Source organism: Barbus barbus (genome assembly GCF_936440315.1).
Source record: "Barbus barbus genome assembly, chromosome: 9".
In the NCBI taxonomy this organism is placed as follows: Eukaryota; Metazoa; Chordata; class Actinopteri; order Cypriniformes; family Cyprinidae; genus Barbus; species Barbus barbus.
Window position 1 is genome coordinate 15,827,972 of NC_136737.1, and position 22,618 is coordinate 15,850,589.

The 22,618-nt window shown below is 39.5% G+C and overlaps 1 protein-coding gene across 1 annotated transcript in view; it reads left to right on the top strand.

The window, feature by feature from the left end:
• LOC306875381 (neurocan core protein-like) overlaps positions 1 to 22,618 on the top strand; it is a gene marked incomplete at both ends in the record, with an annotated part of 127,340 nt that overhangs the window by 23,287 nt on the left and 81,435 nt on the right. Inside the window, one exon of the mRNA XM_079425895.1 lies at positions 2,509 to 3,564. Coding sequence (XP_079282021.1) covers positions 2,509 to 3,564 — 1,056 coding nt within the window. The remainder of the gene's footprint in view (positions 1 to 2,508; positions 3,565 to 22,618) is intronic.

The following is a 22,618-nucleotide window of genomic DNA, read 5'->3' on the forward strand; positions in this document are numbered from 1 at the left end:
TCTAATTAATGTGCTTTGGCCGAAACCGCAGGCACCGCTACAAATTCCAAGTCTCTCCCAATTATACGAGGCGTGATCATCGTCAGGGCCATGGAGTGTGTGCGTAAAGATACTCCGGACTCAATCTGGCTGTTTCCGTTCATTTTTCCTCCAGCAGAGTTCATTTAGTCGAGTTCAGATACACTGGCTATTTCACCCTTCGTTGCATGCTGCTCCGTCTCTCCCCTTGTTTCGAGTTTCATTACATAGAGCCTGTTGAGAATTCAGAAAATCCTACCATCTTTTATAGAAACTCGCCATGTCCTTGAGTTCCACAAAATATTGTATACAGATAAATGTGTGCTATGAAGAAATTCTCAGAAATGCATATGTCCCATATGCTTAAAGATCTGTTGAGTGTCCAGAAACTTGAGCTTTATTTACACTTTAAGGGGACACTTAAACCACAAGATGCATGAATGTCATTGCATTAGATACAAAATATCAAATTAAGTGGCATTTATTTTAAAGAAAGTTTTTTTATACATGTTAAACTAAAAATCTAATCTATGGAACCCTGTTTCTGCCTCAAAGTAAAAAAAAAAAAAAAAATCTCACAATTGTAACTTTGTCTCATAATTGGTACTTTTTGTCTTATAATTGAGAATTTATATATCTCACAAACTTTATATCACATTTGTCAATTAATATTTCTCTATATTGCATAATTTTGCCCATTATTTCAGTTTTAGTTCTAACTGCAACATTGCATCTCCAAATTGTGACTTTTTGTCTTATAATTGGGACTTTATGTCTGAAAATGATCACTTTCTCATTATTGCGACCTTATATCTCCCAATTGATCTTTCGCAAAAATCCACCCTCCTTAGTTACTGTTGCTAAGTCCGACAAGCCATGGCAATGCAATGTTATATCTCACAATTGCGACTTTTTGTTACAATTCCGACTTTATATCTCAGTATTGAAACTTTTTTCCCAGTTGCAACATCTTCTAAATGCAACATTATATCTTACACTTGTGACTTATTATCCAAATTGTGATATTTTATATTGCGACGACTTCGTCTGAATGAGACTTTATATCTCAGAATTTTGACTTTACATCTACCAATTGCAGATTTATGCCTCTTAGTTGTGACTTTGTCTCATATTTAAACTTTCAAAATTGTGATTTTGCATTTCCCAATTGGGAATTTTTTCTCTCCCAGTTGCAAATGCATGTCTCACAGTTATGACTTTTTATCTCGTAAATGTGACTTTGTATCTTACAATTGCAACTTAATAGCTCACAGTTATGACTATTCATATTTGGAACAATATATCACAAAATGGAGCTTTGTATCACCCAGACTAAAAACCACCTTGACACCAAAAAATGGATTAAAAAAATCCCTCGCAGCTTTTGTGTGCAGATGCCACTTGGTTTGATCTTGCGCCAAATACTTTACATTATGTGGGTAATTGTCCCACTATTACAGTACATCCAGGTATTTGGTAGAATCTATTTAATTCACTGCTTTTGTACATCTCGTGAACATGTTTAATGCCATCACAGTCCTGTGACTGCAGAGAGTAATCAGTTATTCATATCATTAATTGCTCAATTACTTGGTTATGTAAATTGCACCACATCCATGTGACACCACAACAGCAGAGTCTTGAATGATTCATTATTGTTTAATATTTCAATGTGTGTATCGAACATATGGTCTGTGAATATCTCAAATGGCTTAAATGCTAAACACTGCTTGTTTCCTTTAAGGCAAAGCATGTTACCTGAGCAGATATATGAATTATCCATGCACACGGTAAATACTTAAGCTAAACCAAATATCTCTTCCACACAGCCAGTGAAATCTTTGTTTAGGATTTGGTTTAGCACCGTGTGCTGTAGTATGCTGAGTCACGTAATAATAATAATAATAATAATAATAAGTCTAGTGCTTATGGCGTTTTTACTTTATTGCGCTCTGAATGGATACCTACACACATCATGATGTAAATCAAGACCTTTTTGCTTCTTGAACATAAAGATTTGGGTCTTATTTTGTCTAGATTTACTGTTAGAAAGCATTGGGAATTAACGGCACCGGACAGGAGCATGATGTACGAGTTCTTTGTGCTGGGGCAACATAAAGAAAAAGAACCTTATTACCTGGATTGCTTTCAAAACGAATGTACATTTCATTACCGTTTCACCCGGGACTCAAATATTACCCTCTGGGAAGAAAATAAAGGTCATTTTAGCTACGCTTGTAGCTCATTTTCCTTTTGAAACAGGGGTTTGATTAAAAGATAGGTGTGTTGAGACCGATAGATTAATTGCTGGATATCTCCAGGGCATTGACGGATAAATAATGACAGTTCTATATCGAGCCTCACGCATTAAAGTTAATTACCATAGTTCTGGGGCGGGAGTTAGCATATTTTGCTCGCTAATTAAACATATATTTAAATGAAACGATCTCCTCCCTCGCTCCGTTAATCAGTGTTCTGTCATCCCTGCAGGAGCGATTGGATCAGGAACGGCAGATCCGACTCTTTCTTCAGCATCTAAGAGCTTCGGTTCCATGAGGAGCAGCCAACAAATTTGGCCGCTAAAGTCCTTGAAAGTTGCCCCAAGCAATAATAGGCATTTCATAACTCAAACAGGCAGTCCCATGGAAGCCAAAAGAGCCAGTTTGGAGATCATGACCATTCCTGTTTCCAGGAACAACCCTGAGAACTTCTCCGGGGAAGGGAAAGATTCGAACGAGGATGGTTACCCTATTCCCAAAGGTCCTCCATCACCGTTATCTGCAGAGGAAGAAAAAGATGGCGAGGGAAGTGCAGGGAAGGAGTTTCCGTTCACCCTTGACAGCCAAATAAATGGATCCGATGACCACGGAGTCCCTCTGGAGACCACTGTCAGATGGCAGCTTATGAGTCTCCAGACGACTCAACCTACTAGTGCGTCCAGTTCTTCTGAACCCAAGCATGAGAAAACTGCCGACACGGTTGAGGAAGCCAGGGGGGAAATCATGTACGTCCATCGGCCCATTGAAAAACACAAGAACAGTCCCTCGAATAAAGTCAACGTGCCTTTCGTTAAACGGAAGCAAGACCTAGGGTTGACCATTGCACCAGAAACACACACTTCCAGCACGCCTACCACACCAAGCCCTGGAGATCTCAATGAGGACAAGCTAGCAATTCAACCACCAACCGTAGGGATCACTCCTGGAGAAGAAACCACTACCGAAGACATTTTGTGTACTCCGGATCCAGCTGTTTCTAGCACGTGGTTACCTGTGGTTCAAGAGGAGGTGGATACTCCACAACCACCGGTTCCTACCATAATAATGACGCAAGCTGGACCTATGGTTCAGCCGACTAGTGCAGGTCCAAAGGTCACTTCCCAACAGGCTGAGTCCAGGTCAGGAGGGTCGGAGTCATTTGTGTTGGCTCAGGGCTGGATAACATCTGAACCGGTGCCAACAGAGGAATCTTCATCCCAGACCACAGGAAGCCCAGAGAAAGACACAACTGGGGCTGGGAGTGAAAACAGCCCCTCCAGAACTTCAGGTAAATCGCTCTTCAGCTGTGTTCTGTTGATATGAGAATCTAAAGGCCTGTTTACAACATGAAAGATATGAAATGCGGTAACACTTTAGTTTAGGGACCAGTTCTTACTATTAACTAGTTGCTTATTAGCATGCATATTACTAGCATATTGCCTGTTTATTAGTACTTATAAAGCCTTAATGCCTTGTTCTGCATGACCATTTTTTACATCCCTTAATCCTACCCTTTATCTAAACTTAACTACCTTACTAATTATTAATAAGCAGCAAATTCGGCGTTTATTGAGGCAAAAGGCATAGTTAATAGTGAGAACTGGTTGCCAAACTGAAATTTGACCTGAAACTCTTTGAGAAAGCTTTCTTGGGTTCGTTCATTTGTTTGTTTGATTTTTACTCTCCTTCATTCTTTTGTTATTTTCTTTATTCTTTCTTCATTCCATTCCTGTCTTTCATAGTTTCATATCTTTAATAGTTTTGTTATTTTTTTCTTTCCTTCTTTAGCCCTTCTCTTTCATTCTTTAATTTTCCATTCTTTCTTATGTTCTTTATGTTCCTATATGTCTTTTGTTTGCTCTTTCTTTAATTTATTTATTTTCTTACATTCTTTTCATTTTGTCTTTTCTTTTTCAGTTATGTCTTTCTTATGTTCTTTCTTTGGCACTGCATTTCTTTCTTTTTTCTCTCCTGCATTTGTTATTTTCGTTTGTTATTTTTCTTCCAGTCTTTCTTTTATATTATTCTTTCATGTTTTTTCTCCATTCTGTCTTCCATTCTTTGACTTTTTCATCCTTTTTTTGTTTTTCTCTTTCGTTCCTTTGTTATTTCTTTCTTGATTTGTTTTTGTATTGTTTTGTTTGTGTTCTCCTTCTTTTTTCATTAATTAGTTTATTCCTTCAGTTTATTTAATTTTTATTTGCCCTTCTTTTTGCTCTTTTATTTTTTTATTTCTTCATCTCATTATTTTCCTCAATTTATTTTTCTGTTTGCTCTTTCATTCTTTTGATATTTTCCTTTAATGTTTTTCCTCCTTTGTTTGTTTTTCATTTTATTCTTTTTATTTCTTTCTTTTGCACATTCTTTTATTTTTCATTTTCTTTCATTCTTTATTTTGCTATTTCTTCGTTTTATTCCATTCTGTTGTTGTTTTTTTCATTCTTTATTTTATGCTTTATTTTCTTTCTTCGGTTCTTTCCATCATTCTTTCTTTTGTTCTTTTTTTTTTTTTGCTTTCTTCCTTATGTCTTTCATTCTTTATTCTTTATTATTCTTTTTTTGTTATTTTATTTCTGTCCACTCTTTCTGTCTTTTGTTCTTTCTTTCTTTCTGGTAAACAAACCATGCAACAGGGAAGTGAATTGCTGCAGCCTCAGAGTAATTAGAGGGTTAGGGCCAGTGCAATTAGAAAGTCTCGCTAAGGCAGAGATCTTAGTCTAAAACAAATCAATGTTGACAGAAGCCAGTAGATGTGTTCAGTAATTGACTCCAGTGTTGCTCTAGTCTATATGCATGTTTAAAATGGTGCCGTATACATAAGCTCAACCTCCCCTTGTTCAAATCGATTTCTTTGTGTAGGAGTTTCCTAGGGTGCAAGACCCCAGAAACGCACTTGAGCAAACAAAGTAATGATCTTGAAAGCAACTCTAGTAGGCCTCTGGCATAGAATAAATGTAAAGAGATGGACATCTTTAAGTATACAAAACACATGAAAGAATGAATAATTTAACCTAGACCTCTTACAGCCATAGAGCTTTGACTGTTTAGCATATAAAAAAATTATGAAGAACTTTGAAATGCACGGAAAAGACGAGACAAAACTGCTGATAAACAACTGTTTTCAACTGACAGATTTCAAATTTCCTTCCAAAAACCTGGTTGCTTTTGAGCACAAAGAGCAGAGAGTCCTGTTTGTCCTCCTTTTCCTGCAGCGCAGGTGGAAGTTCATAAGCCTTTTTAATCAATGATCTGCCGGTGGAGAGTCTGCTGTTCTCTGCCTCTCCCCCGAGGCCTTTTAGGCGTCAGAGAAGTGTTTTTTGAAAAATAGCCGCCGTCACGGTAGTCATAACACCAGCACCAGACCGGCTTGCCCTTAATTAGAGAAGCACGTCGCTCTGCGATAAGACGAGGAGGTGCTGTCTTACGCGACTTTGCTGTTCCATCAGTCTCGCTGACATGGCTTGGAGCTGTTTGCACATGGAAACAGACATGTTCATTGGTCTTTGTTTTACAGACAGGTGCAGTGTATCTTTATTAAAATTATTTATTATTTATAGTGATAAAATAAATGTAAATATTATAATTATTATTTATATTATTTTAATTATTTTTTATTTATCTAATTTATATATATATATATCTACTCGTTTTCTTAACAGGCTCTTAACTTATTAACAATTTATTATGCTTATTTTATTTATTCATTTATTTATTTATTCTATTTTATCATTTTTTGTGGATTTTTATTTTTATTTTATATTATATTTTGTTTTGTTACTATATACATTCTTACAGACCCACACTATTTTTATTGCAGGGGTTAATAAATGAATTATGTACTGTAATTCATTTTACTCCGATTTTTTTATTATTTGATTAATTTAGTAGATTTTTTTCTCTTTTTTATTTTTATTTATTGTTACTTTTATCTTTTTCATTTTGCTAAAATTTTAATATTTAATTTTATTTATTTTGCTGACATTAATATTTAATTACATTTTAATACAGTATGATGCACATATAAACATACATGCTCTCATTATATTTTCTATATTGATATGAATTACTGAATTGTATTTTAAATTAAATTAAAACATTTTTATTTTACAGATATTTTATTTCATTTCAATGTTTTTTATTTTAAATATTTTAAAATACAAAAGTATTTTCAAAATATCTCAATTTAAATTGGTTTGAGACTTGTAATTTATTAGGTTTCACATTTACAGCATATTTAATTGTTTTTTAAAGTGCTTTATTTGTAGCTCGTTGTTACCCTGTGCTGTTGCTTTTGAAACTGTGAGCAAGACTTACATTCTTCTCACTGCCAGACTCTAAATTATAAAGACCAATCTGGGGTTTGGACGGACAATAGAAAGCCTGTGAGTTATAATACTCCAGCTCCTTAAGATGAATCACCCTGCCTACAAGGTAATACACAATGAATATATGATCTGTGTAGTAAATTCAGCGAGAAAAATGTCAAAAAACATCATCTGTACTAACTCACATTGACCAGAAGAACTGGGGAAAAGTCCCACCCTACAGTTTTTTTCCTCATTGAATATTCTGATTTCAGAATACATTATTTTCCCCTAATGCATTGCACTGCGTGTATGAATCTGGCTTTAATAACTTGTGAGTTACTCACACCAGCCGTGAAAATATTTTCAGGAGAGATAATGATCGCATCTGAGGTGAGGAAGCTAGCATGACTGCTTCCAATGTACCATTCAGTCTCTATGGAAGCTATGCGTGCTGCATTCAGGCTTTGATCATGTGAGCGCCGTGCGCTACTACTGTTTGTAGACAAGCTAACAGTTGTACTTGCAGCTAACCGAGCTGCCAGGCTCTCTCCAGGCAAACATCACCCCCTCCTTTAGATGGTTTATTTACTGTCTCACCACCCACACGATCCGCTGGATGGTCTTATGTATCAGGAACCACAATGTTTGTTATGTGTGTGCACTAAAGCAACTGTAAACATCAAAATGTTAGATCTTAGAGTGGGACTGGGTTTGATATTATTTTTAAAATACTAATTTAAAGACAGGGAAGAAGATGTTTCTGTTTCCGTTTATAGTGTTTTGGTGCATTTTGCATCTTTATAAGACAGATAAAGAAAAACAGACAAAGATTGACAGGATGACAGGCAGAACAATAGAGATATATAGACAGACAAACTAACAGATACAGTAGATAGACAGACTGATAGATAGAGCAACAGAAAGATATTTAGACAGAATGACAGACAGACAGATAGACAGAACAACAAAAAAGACAGAATGATAGATAGACAGAACGACAGAATGACAGATACACAGAACAACAAACAAATAGATGGAATAACAGATAAAAAGAACAACAGGCCGAAAGAGAGAACGGCAGACTGACAGAACAACAGAGATAGTTAGACAGAACGGAACAGACGGATAGACAGAATGACAGACAGATAGACAGAACAACAGACAGATAGACAGACAGATAGAATTACAGACTGACAGACAGATAGACAGAACAACAGACAGATAGAGAGAATGACAGACTGACTGACAGACAGATAGACAGAACAACAGACAGCTAGACAGAACAACAGACCGATAGAGAGAATGACAGACAGATAGACAGAACAACAGACCGATAGACAGACAGATAGAATTACAGACTGAAAGACAGATAGACAGAACAACAGACAGATAGAGAGAATGACAGACAGATAGACAGAACAACAGACAGATAGACAAAACAACAGACAGATAGAGAGAATGACAGACAGATAGACAGAACAACCGACAGATAGAATTACAGACAGATAGACAGAAAAACAGACAGATAGAGAGAATGACAGACTGACAGACAGATAGACAGAACAACAGACAGATAGAGAGAATGACAGAATGACAGACAGATAGACAGAACAACAGATAGACAGACAGATAGAATTACAGACTGATAGACAGATAGACAGAACAACAGGCAGATAGAGAGAATGACAGACTGACAGACAGATAGACAGAACAACAGACAGATAGAGAGAATGACAGAATGACAGACAGATAGACAGAACAACAGACAGATAGACCGACAGATAGAATTACAGACTGATAGACAGATAGACAGAACAACAGACAGATAGAGAGAATGACAGACTGACAGACAGATAGACAGAACAACAGACAGATAGAGAGAATGACAGACAGATAGACAGAACAACAGATAGATAGAATTACTGACTGACAGACAGATAGACAGAACAACAGACAGATAGAGAGAATGACAGACTGACAGACAGATAGACAGAACAACAGACAGCTAGACAGAACAACAGACAGATAGAGAGAATGACAGACAGATAGACAGAACAACAGACAGATAGACAGACAGATATAATTACAGACTGATAGACAGATAGACAGAACAACAGACAGATAGAGAGAATGACAGACTGACAGACAGATAGACAGAACAACAGACAGATAGAGAGAATGACAGAATGACAAACAGATAGACAGAACAACAGACAGATAGAATTACAGACTGACAGACAGATAGACAGAACAACAGACAGATAGAGAGAATGACAGACTGGCAGACAGAACAACAGACAGATAGACAGAACAACAGACAGATAGAGAGAATGACAGAATGACAGACAGATAGACAGAACAACAGACAGATAGACAGATAGAATTACAGACTGATAGACAGTTAGACAGAACAACAGACAGATAGAATGACAGACTGACAGACAGATAGACAGAGCAACAGACAGATAGACAGAGCAACAGACAGATAGAGAGAATGACAGAATGACAGACAGATAGAATTACAGACAGATAGAGAGAATGACAGACTGACAGACAGGTAGACAGAACAACAGACAGATAGAGAGAATGACAGACTGATAGACAGATAGACAGAACAACAGACAGATAGACAGAATAACAGACTGACAGACAGATAGACAGAAAAACAGACAGATAGACAGACAGATAGAATTACAGACTGATAGACAGATAGACAGAACAACAGACAGATAGAATGACAGACTGACAGACAGATAGACAGAACAACAGACAGATAGAGAGAATGACAGACAGACAGATAGACAGAACAACAGGCAGATAGACAGAATAACAGACAGATAGACAGAAAAACAGACAGATAGACAGACAGATAGAATTACAGACTGATAGACAGATAGACAGAACAACAGACAGATAGACAGAATAACAGACTGACAGACAGATAGACAGAATAACAGACTGGCAGACAGATAGACAGAAAAACAGACAGATAGACAGACAGATAGAATTACAGACCGATAGACAGATAGACAGAACAACAGACAGATAGACAGAAAAACAGACAGATAGACAGATAGAATTACAGACTGATAGACAGATAGACAGAATGACAGACTGACAGACAGATAGACAGAACAACAGACAGATAGAGAGAATGACAGACAGACAGATAGACAGATAGACAGAACAACAGACAGCTAGACAGAACAACAGACCGATAGAGAGAATGACAGACAGATAGACAGAACAACAGACAGATAGAGAGAATGACAGAATGACAGACAGATAGACAGAACAACAGATAGACAGACAGATAGAATTACAGACTGATAGACAGATAGACAGAACAACAGGCAGATAGAGAGAATGACAGACTGACAGACAGATAGACATAACAACAGACAGATAGACAGAATAACAGACTGACAGACAGATAGACAGAAAAACAGACAGATAGACAGACAGATAGAATTACAGACTGATAGACAGATAGACAGAACAACAGACAGATAGACAGAATAACAGACTGACAGACAGATAGACAGACAGATAGAATTACAGACTGATAGACAGATAGACAGAACAACAGACAGATAGAATGACAGACTGACAGACAGAACAACAGGCAGATAGAGAGAATGACAGACTCACAGACAGATAGACAGAACAACAGACAGATAGACAGAATAACAGACTGACAGACAGACAGACAGAAAAACAGACTGTTAGAGAGAGAGTTAGACTAGTTAGAGAGAATGACAGACTGGCAGATAGAACAACAGAGATAGACAGAACAACATACAGACTGACAGAACGACAGAATGGCAGATAGAACAACAGACAGATATTTAGACAGAATGACAGACAGAAAAACAGACGAGGCAAGAAAGGAAAAAAACTCTAAATGTGCACAACCACTACACCATGGCTTTGAAATCTTTCTTGCTTTATTAGTGGTGATTTTCGAATTGAGCAATTTAGAAACCACCTAGCAAAAGTCCTAGAAATGACACGCCAGTAATCACTTGCTTACTAGTTTAAAACTTGTTTACACATGCTGCATTGTGTTTGTGTATTAACTTTAATTTTAGTTAAAAGTTTAATAATTTTGTTGTGTGTTTTTGTCATATTTAATAGTTTTATATATATATTGTTTTAATTTTAATTTTAGTTGTTTTAGTACAAGTTAAACTAAATAAAAATGAGAAATGTTTCCTTTGCCACTAGCTGGGAAAAAACCCCGTTAATGTTTATTTTATTTCAAGTAACTTTTTTGGGGGGGGGGATTCTAGTTTTAGTTAAGTCTATAAATCCTGAGATTTTACCCGTCTTTTGGTCATAAGATGTTTTGTAAACTTAAACTCATCTTACTTCCATCATCCCATGCTCAGCATTTTTCATAAACGTAGTGCGAGTTCTGCCAGGTCGGAAATTGAACTGAAAGTCTGATGTTCCTGATATCAGACAGCCTCATTGTCAGCGCCGTGGAGCGTGTGCCGCTGACCTGGATTGAGTCCGGAACATGGTGATGAAGTATCCTCTTCTATCTGATTATACGTGCTGCTTCTGGTTCCCTGCTGACTGGGTTGTATCTTGCCAGAGCTGAATAGACCAGACAGCTCCGACTCTTTCCACACCCCACTGAGATGCTTATTTTAGCAACATGGCATTTTATTCTCCCCTATTACTTTGAGAGAGAATGTGTCCCAGTATTTAATGTGCTTTATAATGTCTGTACACCCAAGACAAGAAGCCATCTCAGCGTATGGACACACTGCTATGTGAGTAACAGGTGCATTTAAATGCAGTGTTAATTTTGGAGTGGGGTTGTTTGTTTTAAAGTGTGGTCAAATGTACTTTTTTCGGCAAATTTGTGCAGGCAAAATTTCTGTATGAATCCAAGTTTTAGCACTGGAATTTCACAAGGGATTTCTGTTTTACTTGTGTAACCCAGTACATTAGTTTGGATCACTAGTATTAATTAATTAGTATTAGTTTATTCATATCGTTATGAAACTAATAGTAAGTGAAGAATAAGACATAAATTGTATTTATTTTATTATAAATAATTCAAAGAATATAAAAACGTTTCTGAATTAATTTGATTGGTGAGGTGAAAGGTTAGCTCCGCCCTCAGTTGAGAAGCTTCCAGAAAAAGATCGGTATCAAGCTGAGACTAGATGAGAGAGATTGTGAACGACACGAGTGATATTAAATCAATTGAGTGAGTAAAGAATGAACAGTGATAATTTATCAATAAATTATTAACAAGCACAGTAGATTTGTGAGTTATTAGTTCTTAGAGAGCTCGCGTGTGAGAAGTGCCTCGTGAAAACTGAGCGCGCTGTGAACTGAACAGATAGGAGAAATTTTCAAATCTTTCCTTTGGGAAATAGTTTTTCTTTTGTTCCTTGATCCATATTTCTCCTTGGTGAGTACTATTTTCTTTATGAGAAGTGTGTTTGACTAATGAGAATATTGTTTTGTAATAGTAATGTGAACAACGCATTGGTAAAGTGGGTAATAATATGAAAAAAATGTGAAAATGTTTTATAATATACTATGTGATTGTATGTACTTACGTTAAATAATGCAGAGATGTATTATTTGTTGAGATTGTGTTTTTTTTCTCTGTTGGGAAGTGTGTGCCATGCGGTGCTAGCTTGCTAGCTCTGTATATAGATTAATGTGTTAATCGAGCACATGGTGATTAGCATGCATATGTATTTAAATGATTGAAGAGAGTCATATTGATTGTTTAAAAAGGTTTATTTGAATGAGATGCTAATAATTGTGTTTGGCTTTGTTTTTCAAGGCCGGGTTTTTTTGTTTTGGTATATTTTTTCTTTCCTTTGATTTAATTCTCTGTTGAGAGTTCCTGGATTGCTGCTGAGATTCCGTTCCGTTCCATTCCGATTCCGAGATTTCTGTCCTGCTGTGGATTTCCTATCCCTGGTTGGACTGGCGAGCCATCCCATCATTTCATCCCTGGAAACCTGTAAAAAGTGTTGTGAGAAACAAAGTTCTGAGTGGGTAGGACAAAACTACACACATTGCATATTTTTTTCCAATTTACCTGGATTTTCCTGAAGTCAAGAATTCAAGTTTTTTTCCTTCTTCATGGACTGAACTCATTAGTTCATTTTTGATGAACATTACTATTTTTTGGGGAAAATTTGAGATTGAGAACTTGAAATTCAGACACTGAGGTCAAATTTCAGAAACTGACATTGGGAATTGTGTGTGGGAACTGTTTCTGTGTTCATCATCCATTTCAAATACTGTGTGTTACTGTTATCCATTTGTTTTTATTTTGTTTATTTCATTTCTGCCAATTTCGAAAAGAAAATACAACATATGCAAAACATCAAACAAAGAAAAAATACACTTACCTTTTCATAAACTAGCTGCATACCAATACTTTGAGTGGTTCATTAATTTTATTAATTCTTACTATCATCTTTGCTAATAATTGCTTCTGTGAGTCGTTCCAAAAATCTTCTGAGTCTGGTCCAAAATCTGAAATTGTAAGAGCTAGAACCCGAGCCATGCGCTACATATAAAACTTGGCGAGAGCCAGCCAGGAGCAAAATTGCAGCAAAGTGTAAAAGTTAAAACTTGATAATCACAAAGAGCTTAAGTGAAAAGTAAGAAAAATACGTTCCCTTGCTCTATAGGAAATCAGTTAAACAGGCAGATATGGAAATAGTGAAACGTGAGAATATTAACGTCCACAAAGCAGTCATTGTAAGTGGCTTAACACTTTCTGACCCAGATTTAGAGATAGAAGACTGCTTGCTAAAATATGGGTCCATCAAACGCAACGTAATCATTGACGATCCCAAGTCAGAGTATCACCACAGTGCTATTGTGGAATTCTCACACGAGTCTGCCATGCACAATTTAGAAGCCTCACTGCCTTTGACTATCAGAAGCACACTAGATGCTAATGTTGTGTTCCAGGTACGCAGCCTGAGTAGTGTATACACTTCTGAAACGGGTGGAAACATCACTGAAGAGTACCTGGAAGAATTGAAGGCCATCGCCAGAGGCAGTGGAAGAACTGTGCAGGAAGTGCTCCAGTGCGAGCTGCAGAAGATATCTGCGTTGATGTTTCCAGAAAGTGAACAGCCTGCAGATGACAGTTGTGTGCGAGTGAGTACCCCCACAAATTTGAATCCGGAATGTCGACTATCTGTTAATGCGCAACAGGGACAAGCAGAAACAGCTGCAATACCCTCACCAGAGATCTTTCCATTATTGAGTGTTCCAACCCAAGGACCTGAAAACCCAGCCAAGGGGAGCACCCTGGCACAGTCCCCTCATAACATACAGAGTTCTGACGCCAGTGTTGCAGAGACCATTTCCTTGAACCTACCTGTTAGTGCTTTGAGTCCACCAGGAATCCAACGAGTAGTGATGGAGCATGTAGTAAAGACCAGTGAATCCTTGTCCTCTTCGCATGCTACTTTCCGACTGAAATCCTTTTCAGGAAGAATCCCTCGCCCAAGCCATGAACCAGACTTCGACACCTGGCGTGCGAGTGTGGATTTCCTACTGAATGACAAGTCTCTCTCTGATCTACACAAGACTGGGAAGATTCTCGACAGCCTACTGCCTCCAGCCTCGGATGTTGTCAAACACATCGGTCCGTATGCCCTGCCACTAGAGTGTTTGGAACTGTTGGAGTCAGTATATGGCTCAGTGGAAGATGGAGATGAATTGTTTGCGAAGTTCATTAGCACCTTGCAAAATCAAGGGGAAAAATCCTCCACCTACCTTCACCGTCTTCATGTAATGCTGAGTGTGGCAATTAGACGAGGTGGTGTTGCTGAAGCTGAACGGAACCGTTGCCTTCTCAAGCAATTTTGCAGAGGTTGCTGGGACAACAGCCTAATCACTGAGTTGCAGCTGGAAGGAAAGAGAGTCACATCCCCTTCATTCGCTGAGCTGGTAGTTCTCATTCGTACTGCAGAGGACAAACAGACTTTAAAAGAAGAAAGGATGAGGAAGCATCTCGGAATAACCAGACATTCTACTGTTCCAATTAAATTACGAACAGCGACCCATCAACAGGTTGTGTGCTACAGTGATGCATCTGAAGATTCCACTTACGAGGTGTCAGGCCAGTCAAGTGAAAAGCCGAAGTCAACCAAGTCCAAAAGTAAAGCTGAAAAGTCTGAAGTCGAAACCCTGAAGAAGGAGGTTGCAAAACTCCAAGCCCAGATCTCCGCGATGAAACCAGAGCCAGTTCGTAAAGGAAAGATCAGTCCTACTGTTGAGGAATTCTCTGAATTGAGGCAGCAGATAGCTGAACTTCAAGCTCATCTTGTCCCAAGAGCGCAGAGGGAATATCAAGAGTCTCCGGTTTTGAGCACTTTTCCTGAAAAGTACCGACCCACACCGATGGGACCTGAGATGGATAGAAATTCAAGACCCACCTGGCAATCGCACAGCAGACCCCGTCCTGGCTATTGCTTCCATTGTGGAGAGGATAGACATCTTGCTGTTAACTGTGAAAATGAACCAAACCCTCGCAAGGTTGAAGAGAAGCGCCGTGAGTTAAGAGAGCGACAGGCCAGATGGGATCTGCAGAACGTCTCCAACACTAACCATTTAAACTGAAATCCGTCTCAGTTGCGGGGCGGACAGAGACGGGAAGAAGAGAACAATGCCCTAATAAGAATGAATATCTGTTGCACCAGCATGCTCATGAATCTCCACATTGTGAATTACCTACTGGATTAGTAGGGACCAGGTGCACCGCCAGAATCCAAATTGAAGGAAGAGAAGTGAACTGCCTTCTAGACACTGGATCGCAGGTGACAACCATTCCCAAGTCCTACTATGATAAATACCTGTGCAAGCACCCCATGAAATCCTTGGAGCATCTCCTTGAAGTAGAAGGAGCCAACGGACAAGCCGTACCCTATTTGGGTTATGTCGAGCTCAACTTAAAGTTTCCCGAAAGTTTCCTGGGGGTGCAAGCCGAGGTCCCGACGCTAGCTCTGATAGTCCCAGACCTGGCAAACATACCACAGATTCTAATTGGTACCAACTCGCTTGATGTGTTGTATGCCGATTGCACTCAAAGGGGCACGGGTGTTATCAAGTCACTTTGTTATGGCTATCAAGCTGTGATAAATGTGCTGCAGAAGAGGAAATTGCACGCTTCCAGTGGAACTGTGGGATGTGTGAAGTTGAAAGGGAATCAACAAGAAGTTGTACCGGCAGGGTGCACTGTAGTTCTGGATGGACTAGTCCAAGTGAGAAGTCCTCTTTTTGAAAAATGGGTCGTAGTGGAGCCGCCCACCACAGTTTCCTTACCCGGTGGTCTTATGGTGGCAAGTTGTCTGCACAGCCTACCTTCAAGGCATCGCTTTGCTCAGTTGCCAGTAGTAGTGAAGAATGACACCCAAACTGATCTAGTAATTCCATCAAAGGCTGTGATAGCTGAAATCCATGCAGTCCAGCGAGTGATGGAAAAAGATTCTTCTAAAGTGGATACTGGAAGTGAGAAGACAGAGCCACCTCTGTCAAAGATTCCAATTGACTTTGGAGAGTCTCCATTAACGCCAGAGTGGAAAGCGAGAATAACATCACTGTTGAATTCGATGCCTGATGTCTTTGCATTACACGATCTGGACTACGGACACACTGACCAAGTGAAGCATCGGATAAAGCTTAGTGATGAGACACCGTTCAAGCACAGAGCCAGACCAATTCACCCTCACGACGTGGATGCAGTCAGGCAGCATCTCCAAGAGCTTCTTGAAGCTGGAGTTATCAGAGAGTCAGAGTCTCCATTCTCATCTCCTATAGTTGTGGTGAGAAAGAAGAACAATTCTGTGCGATTGTGCATTGATTTCAGGAAATTAAACTCCCAGACAATCAAAGACGCATACGCCCTTCCTAACTTGGAAGAAGCCTTTTCAGTCTTGACCGGATCAAGATGGTTTTCAGTCCTCGACCTAAAGTCGGGCTACTATCAAATTGAAATGGAAGAGTCTGATAAGCAGAAGACCGCTTTCGTATGCCCATTAGGTTTCTGGGAATTTAATAGGATGCCACAAGGAATCACGAACGCACCTAGCACGTTTCAACGGTTGATGGAACGTTGTATGGGAGATCTCAATCGGAAGGAAGTGCTTGTGTTCATTGACGATCTGATAGTCTTCTCAAGAACTTTGGAAGAACATGAAGCTCGTCTGAAAGAAGTGCTCAAAAGGTTGCGTGAGTTCAAGCTAAAGCTTTCACCTGAGAAGTGCAAGTTCTGCCAAACCTCTGTCAAGTACTTAGGCCATATAGTTTCGCAGAGTGGAGTTGAAACTGATCCAGCGAAAGTGGAAGCCCTCAAAACCTGGCCAAGGCCGAAAACGCTTAAGGAGCTCAGAGCTTTTCTCGGATTCTCTGGTTATTACCGAAGGTTTGTGCAAGATTATTCGAAAATAGTGAAGCCTCTTAATGATCTCACTGCTGGGTATCCTCCATTACAGAAAGTTCGCAAGAAAAAGACATACGAAGCAAAACAGTATTTCAGTTCGAAGGAACAGTTTGGTGAAAGATGGACGCCAGAAAGTCAAAGGGCATTTGATACTGTCATTGTGAAACTCACTTCTGCTCCAGTATTAGGATTTGCTAACCCCAAACTCCCATATGTGTTGCACACAGATGCCAGTACCACCGGGCTTGGTGCAGCATTATACCAAGAGCAAGACGGACAGATGAGAGTCATCGCCTTTGCAAGCCGAGGACTTACCAGGAGTGAAGCAAATTACCCCGCCCACAAGTTAGAATTTCTGGCATTGAAATGGGCCGTGACCACCAAATTCAACGATTATTTGTACGGGACTGATTTCACTGTGATAACTGACAGTAATCCGTTGACCTACATCCTGTCCTCCGCAAAACTAGACGCCACCAGCTATAGGTGGCTGTCAAGTTTGTCAACATTCACTTTCAAGATACAATACCGAGCTGGGAGTAGAAATCAAGATGCGGATGGACTATCTAGAAGGCCACAAGAGGAAGTTCTAGATGACCTGGAGACACAAAAAGAGATGGAGAGAATTAAACAGTTCACTCACCATCATCTGACAGAAGACCCTTCAATGGTTGTTTCTGCAGAAGCCGTTGAAGCTATCTGTGAACGTCACCATCTCGGTCAGTTGTGTGGTAACCCTGGTTCTTCACATCTTCCAGTGACCTTGGTGGAATCCCTTGCTATTGATGTGGAAGCTTTACCACAAGCCTTCCAACAAGAGGATACTTATAATTTCACGGAGATTCCCCAGTTGTCTGAGGAGGACCTGCGGGAAAGACAGAGAATGGATCCAGAAATTGGAGTAGTTATCCGACAGCTGGAGTTAAATGACAAGCCCTCTTTCAAGACCATTCCACCTGAATTAATTCTATGGTTCAAAGAATGGAATCGGCTGGAACTGAAAAATGGTGTGCTATTCAGGAGAAGCCAAAAGGAAGGAAACTCGTCATACCAGCTGGCATTACCTGTTTATCTTCGTTCTGCAGTCTTAAGGGAGCTCCATGATGAAATGGGTCACATGGGCATCGAACGGACTCTCGACCTTGTTCGATCAAGATTCTTCTGGCCTAAAATGGCCTCAGCAGTGGAAAAGAAGGTCAAAACCTGCGAACGTTGTGTTCGACGAAAGACCCTACCAGAGAAAGCCGCTCCATTGGTGAACATTAGAACTAGCAGACCGCTAGAGCTAGTTTGTATGGATTTCCTGTCATTAGAGCCTGACCGAAGTAACACCAAGGATATACTGGTAATAACAGACCATTTCACCAAGTACGCTGTTGCTGTACCGACACGGAATCAGAAAGCTCAGACAGTAGCCAAATGTCTATGGGACAATTTTCTGGTGCACTACGGATTCCCAGAAAAACTCCATAGTGACCAAGGTACTGACTTTGAGTCTCACACCATTAAAGAACTGTGCAAATGTGCTGGAATATCCAAGACCAGAACCACTCCATACCATCCGAGAGGCAATCCAGTTGAACGCTTCAATCGAACACTGCTGCAGATGTTGGGAACCCTGAACAACAAGGAAAAATCAAGATGGAAAGATTATGTCACACCACTTGTGCACGCATACAATTGCACTAAGAGTGATGTGACTGGATTCTCTCCATACGAACTAATGTTTGGGAGACAACCACGACTACCGGTCGACCTGGCATTTGGGTTACCTGTCAATAATAAGTCTGGATCCCATTCCAAGTATGTACAAGATCTCAAGAAGCGACTTGAAGAAAGCTACAAGGTTGCAACGGGAAATGCTTCAAAGGTAGCGGAGCGAAACAAGAAGAGGTATGACAAACATGTTGTTGCCTCCACCCTTGAAGTTGGTGATCGTGTATTGGTGAAAAACATACGCCTGAGAGGAAAACACAAGTTAGCAGACAAGTGGGAGCCTGACGTTTACATTGTAATCAAGAAGGCAGGAGATTTACCTGTTTACACGGTGACTCCAGAAAGAAAGAATGGACCTCTGAGGACTCTGCACAGGGATCTGCTGTTGCCCTGTGGATTCCTGTGGATATCTGATGAGTCTGTTGAAAGAAAAGTGATTCGTAAACCCAGAACCAGAGCCAGATGTGCTGAGGAACCTGAGGAGTTTGAGAGTGTGAGCGAGTGTTCAGAGTCAGACTATGATCCAGTTGACCATTATGCTCCTGAAAGGTCCTTCGAGATTGAAACCCGAGTTCTGTCAAACCCAAAACCTGTTTCTTCCACTGGAAGTAGAAGGACCGTCCACTTACCTGGTGCTGAACCTGTGATGGAAAAGGATAAAGAATGTCCTAGCCCGAAAGAACCTGCTGAAAATGGAAACTTACCTGATATGGAATTCTCCAATGTTCAGAAGGCTGATCATCCTACTTCAGAGGAATTGGTAGAAGGGAACCCATCAGATCTGCCTGAAGTTGAAATTCTTGATGAAAGTTCGGTTGATAGATCTGGAAATGAAAATGAACCGATGAGGAATTGTGAGAAATTGGATGCTGATGGTGAACAATCATCTGGAAATGTACACAGAGAAGGAAGTATCCTTTCCCCTCAAACAGAAAGTGCCACTCCTTGTGACTCTCTACATAACCAGAGTGAATTAACTGAAACTGGCGGAGGTCTTAGACGTTCAAGGAGACAATGTGAACCCCCCAAAAGACTTCAGTACCCGCAACTGGGTAACCCCCTTAGTTTAGTTATCCAATCCCTGCTGTCAAGTCTGAGTACTGCGATTACTACCAATTTGGAAGGCCCTTAGAAATTACTCCCCTATTGAAACCCTTTAACCTTGAGCATGCAGAGGGACCTGCATACATTCAGGAGGGGAGAGTGTAACCCAGTACATTAGTTTGGATCACTAGTATTAATTAATTAGTATTAGTTTATTCATATCGTTATGAAACTAATAGTAAGTGAAGAATAAGACATAAATTGTATTTATTTTATTATAAATAATTCAAAGAATATAAAAACGTTTCTGAATTAATTTGATTGGTGAGGTGAAAGGTTAGCTCCGCCCTCAGTTGAGAAGCTTCCAGAAAAAGATCGGTATCAAGCTGAGACTAGATGAGAGAGATTGTGAACGACACGAGTGATATTAAATCAATTGAGTGAGTAAAGAATGAACAGTGATAATTTATCAATAAATTATTAACAAGCACAGTAGATTTGTGAGTTATTAGTTCTTAGAGAGCTCGCGTGTGAGAAGTGCCTCGTGAAAACTGAGCGCGCTGTGAACTGAACAGATAGGAGAAATTTTCAAATCTTTCCTTTGGGAAATAGTTTTTCTTTTGTTCCTTGATCCATATTTCTCCTTGGTGAGTACTATTTTCTTTATGAGAAGTGTGTTTGACTAATGAGAATATTGTTTTGTAATAGTAATGTGAACAACGCATTGGTAAAGTGGGTAATAATATGAAAAAAATGTGAAAATGTTTTATAATATACTATGTGATTGTATGTACTTACGTTAAATAATGCAGAGATGTATTATTTGTTGAGATTGTGTTTTTTTTCTCTGTTGGGAAGTGTGTGCCATGCGGTGCTAGCTTGCTAGCTCTGTATATAGATTAATGTGTTAATCGAGCACATGGTGATTAGCATGCATATGTATTTAAATGATTGAAGAGAGTCATATTGATTGTTTAAAAAGGTTTATTTGAATGAGATGCTAATAATTGTGTTTGGCTTTGTTTTTCAAGGCCGGGTTTTTTTGTTTTGGTATATTTTTTCTTTCCTTTGATTTAATTCTCTGTTGAGAGTTCCTGGATTGCTGCTGAGATTCCGTTCCGTTCCATTCCGATTCCGAGATTTCTGTCCTGCTGTGGATTTCCTATCCCTGGTTGGACTGGCGAGCCATCCCATCATTTCATCCCTGGAAACCTGTAAAAAGTGTTGTGAGAAACAAAGTTCTGAGTGGGTAGGACAAAACTACACACATTGCATATTTTTTTCCAATTTACCTGGATTTTCCTGAAGTCAAGAATTCAAGTTTTTTTCCTTCTTCATGGACTGAACTCATTAGTTCATTTTTGATGAACATTACTATTTTTTGGGGAAAATTTGAGATTGAGAACTTGAAATTCAGACACTGAGGTCAAATTTCAGAAACTGACATTGGGAATTGTGTGTGGGAACTGTTTCTGTGTTCATCATCCATTTCAAATACTGTGTGTTACTGTTATCCATTTGTTTTTATTTTGTTTATTTCATTTCTGCCAATTTCGAAAAGAAAATACAACATATGCAAAACATCAAACAAAGAAAAAATACACTTACCTTTTCATAAACTAGCTGCATACCAATACTTTGAGTGGTTCATTAATTTTATTAATTCTTACTATCATCTTTGCTAATAATTGCTTCTGTGAGTCGTTCCAAAAATCTTCTGAGTCTGGTCCAAAATCTGAAATTGTAAGAGCTAGAACCCGAGCCATGCGCTACATATAAAACTTGGCGAGAGCCAGCCAGGAGCAAAATTGCAGCAAAGTGTAAAAGTTAAAACTTGATAATCACAAAGAGCTTAAGTGAAAAGTAAGAAAAATACGTTCCCTTGCTCTATAGGAAATCAGTTAAACAGGCAGATATGGAAATAGTGAAACGTGAGAATATTAACGTCCACAAAGCAGTCATTGTAAGTGGCTTAACACTTTCTGACCCAGATTTAGAGATAGAAGACTGCTTGCTAAAATATGGGTCCATCAAACGCAACGTAATCATTGACGATCCCAAGTCAGAGTATCACCACAGTGCTATTGTGGAATTCTCACACGAGTCTGCCATGCACAATTTAGAAGCCTCACTGCCTTTGACTATCAGAAGCACACTAGATGCTAATGTTGTGTTCCAGGTACGCAGCCTGAGTAGTGTATACACTTCTGAAACGGGTGGAAACATCACTGAAGAGTACCTGGAAGAATTGAAGGCCATCGCCAGAGGCAGTGGAAGAACTGTGCAGGAAGTGCTCCAGTGCGAGCTGCAGAAGATATCTGCGTTGATGTTTCCAGAAAGTGAACAGCCTGCAGATGACAGTTGTGTGCGAGTGAGTACCCCCACAAATTTGAATCCGGAATGTCGACTATCTGTTAATGCGCAACAGGGACAAGCAGAAACAGCTGCAATACCCTCACCAGAGATCTTTCCATTATTGAGTGTTCCAACCCAAGGACCTGAAAACCCAGCCAAGGGGAGCACCCTGGCACAGTCCCCTCATAACATACAGAGTTCTGACGCCAGTGTTGCAGAGACCATTTCCTTGAACCTACCTGTTAGTGCTTTGAGTCCACCAGGAATCCAACGAGTAGTGATGGAGCATGTAGTAAAGACCAGTGAATCCTTGTCCTCTTCGCATGCTACTTTCCGACTGAAATCCTTTTCAGGAAGAATCCCTCGCCCAAGCCATGAACCAGACTTCGACACCTGGCGTGCGAGTGTGGATTTCCTACTGAATGACAAGTCTCTCTCTGATCTACACAAGACTGGGAAGATTCTCGACAGCCTAC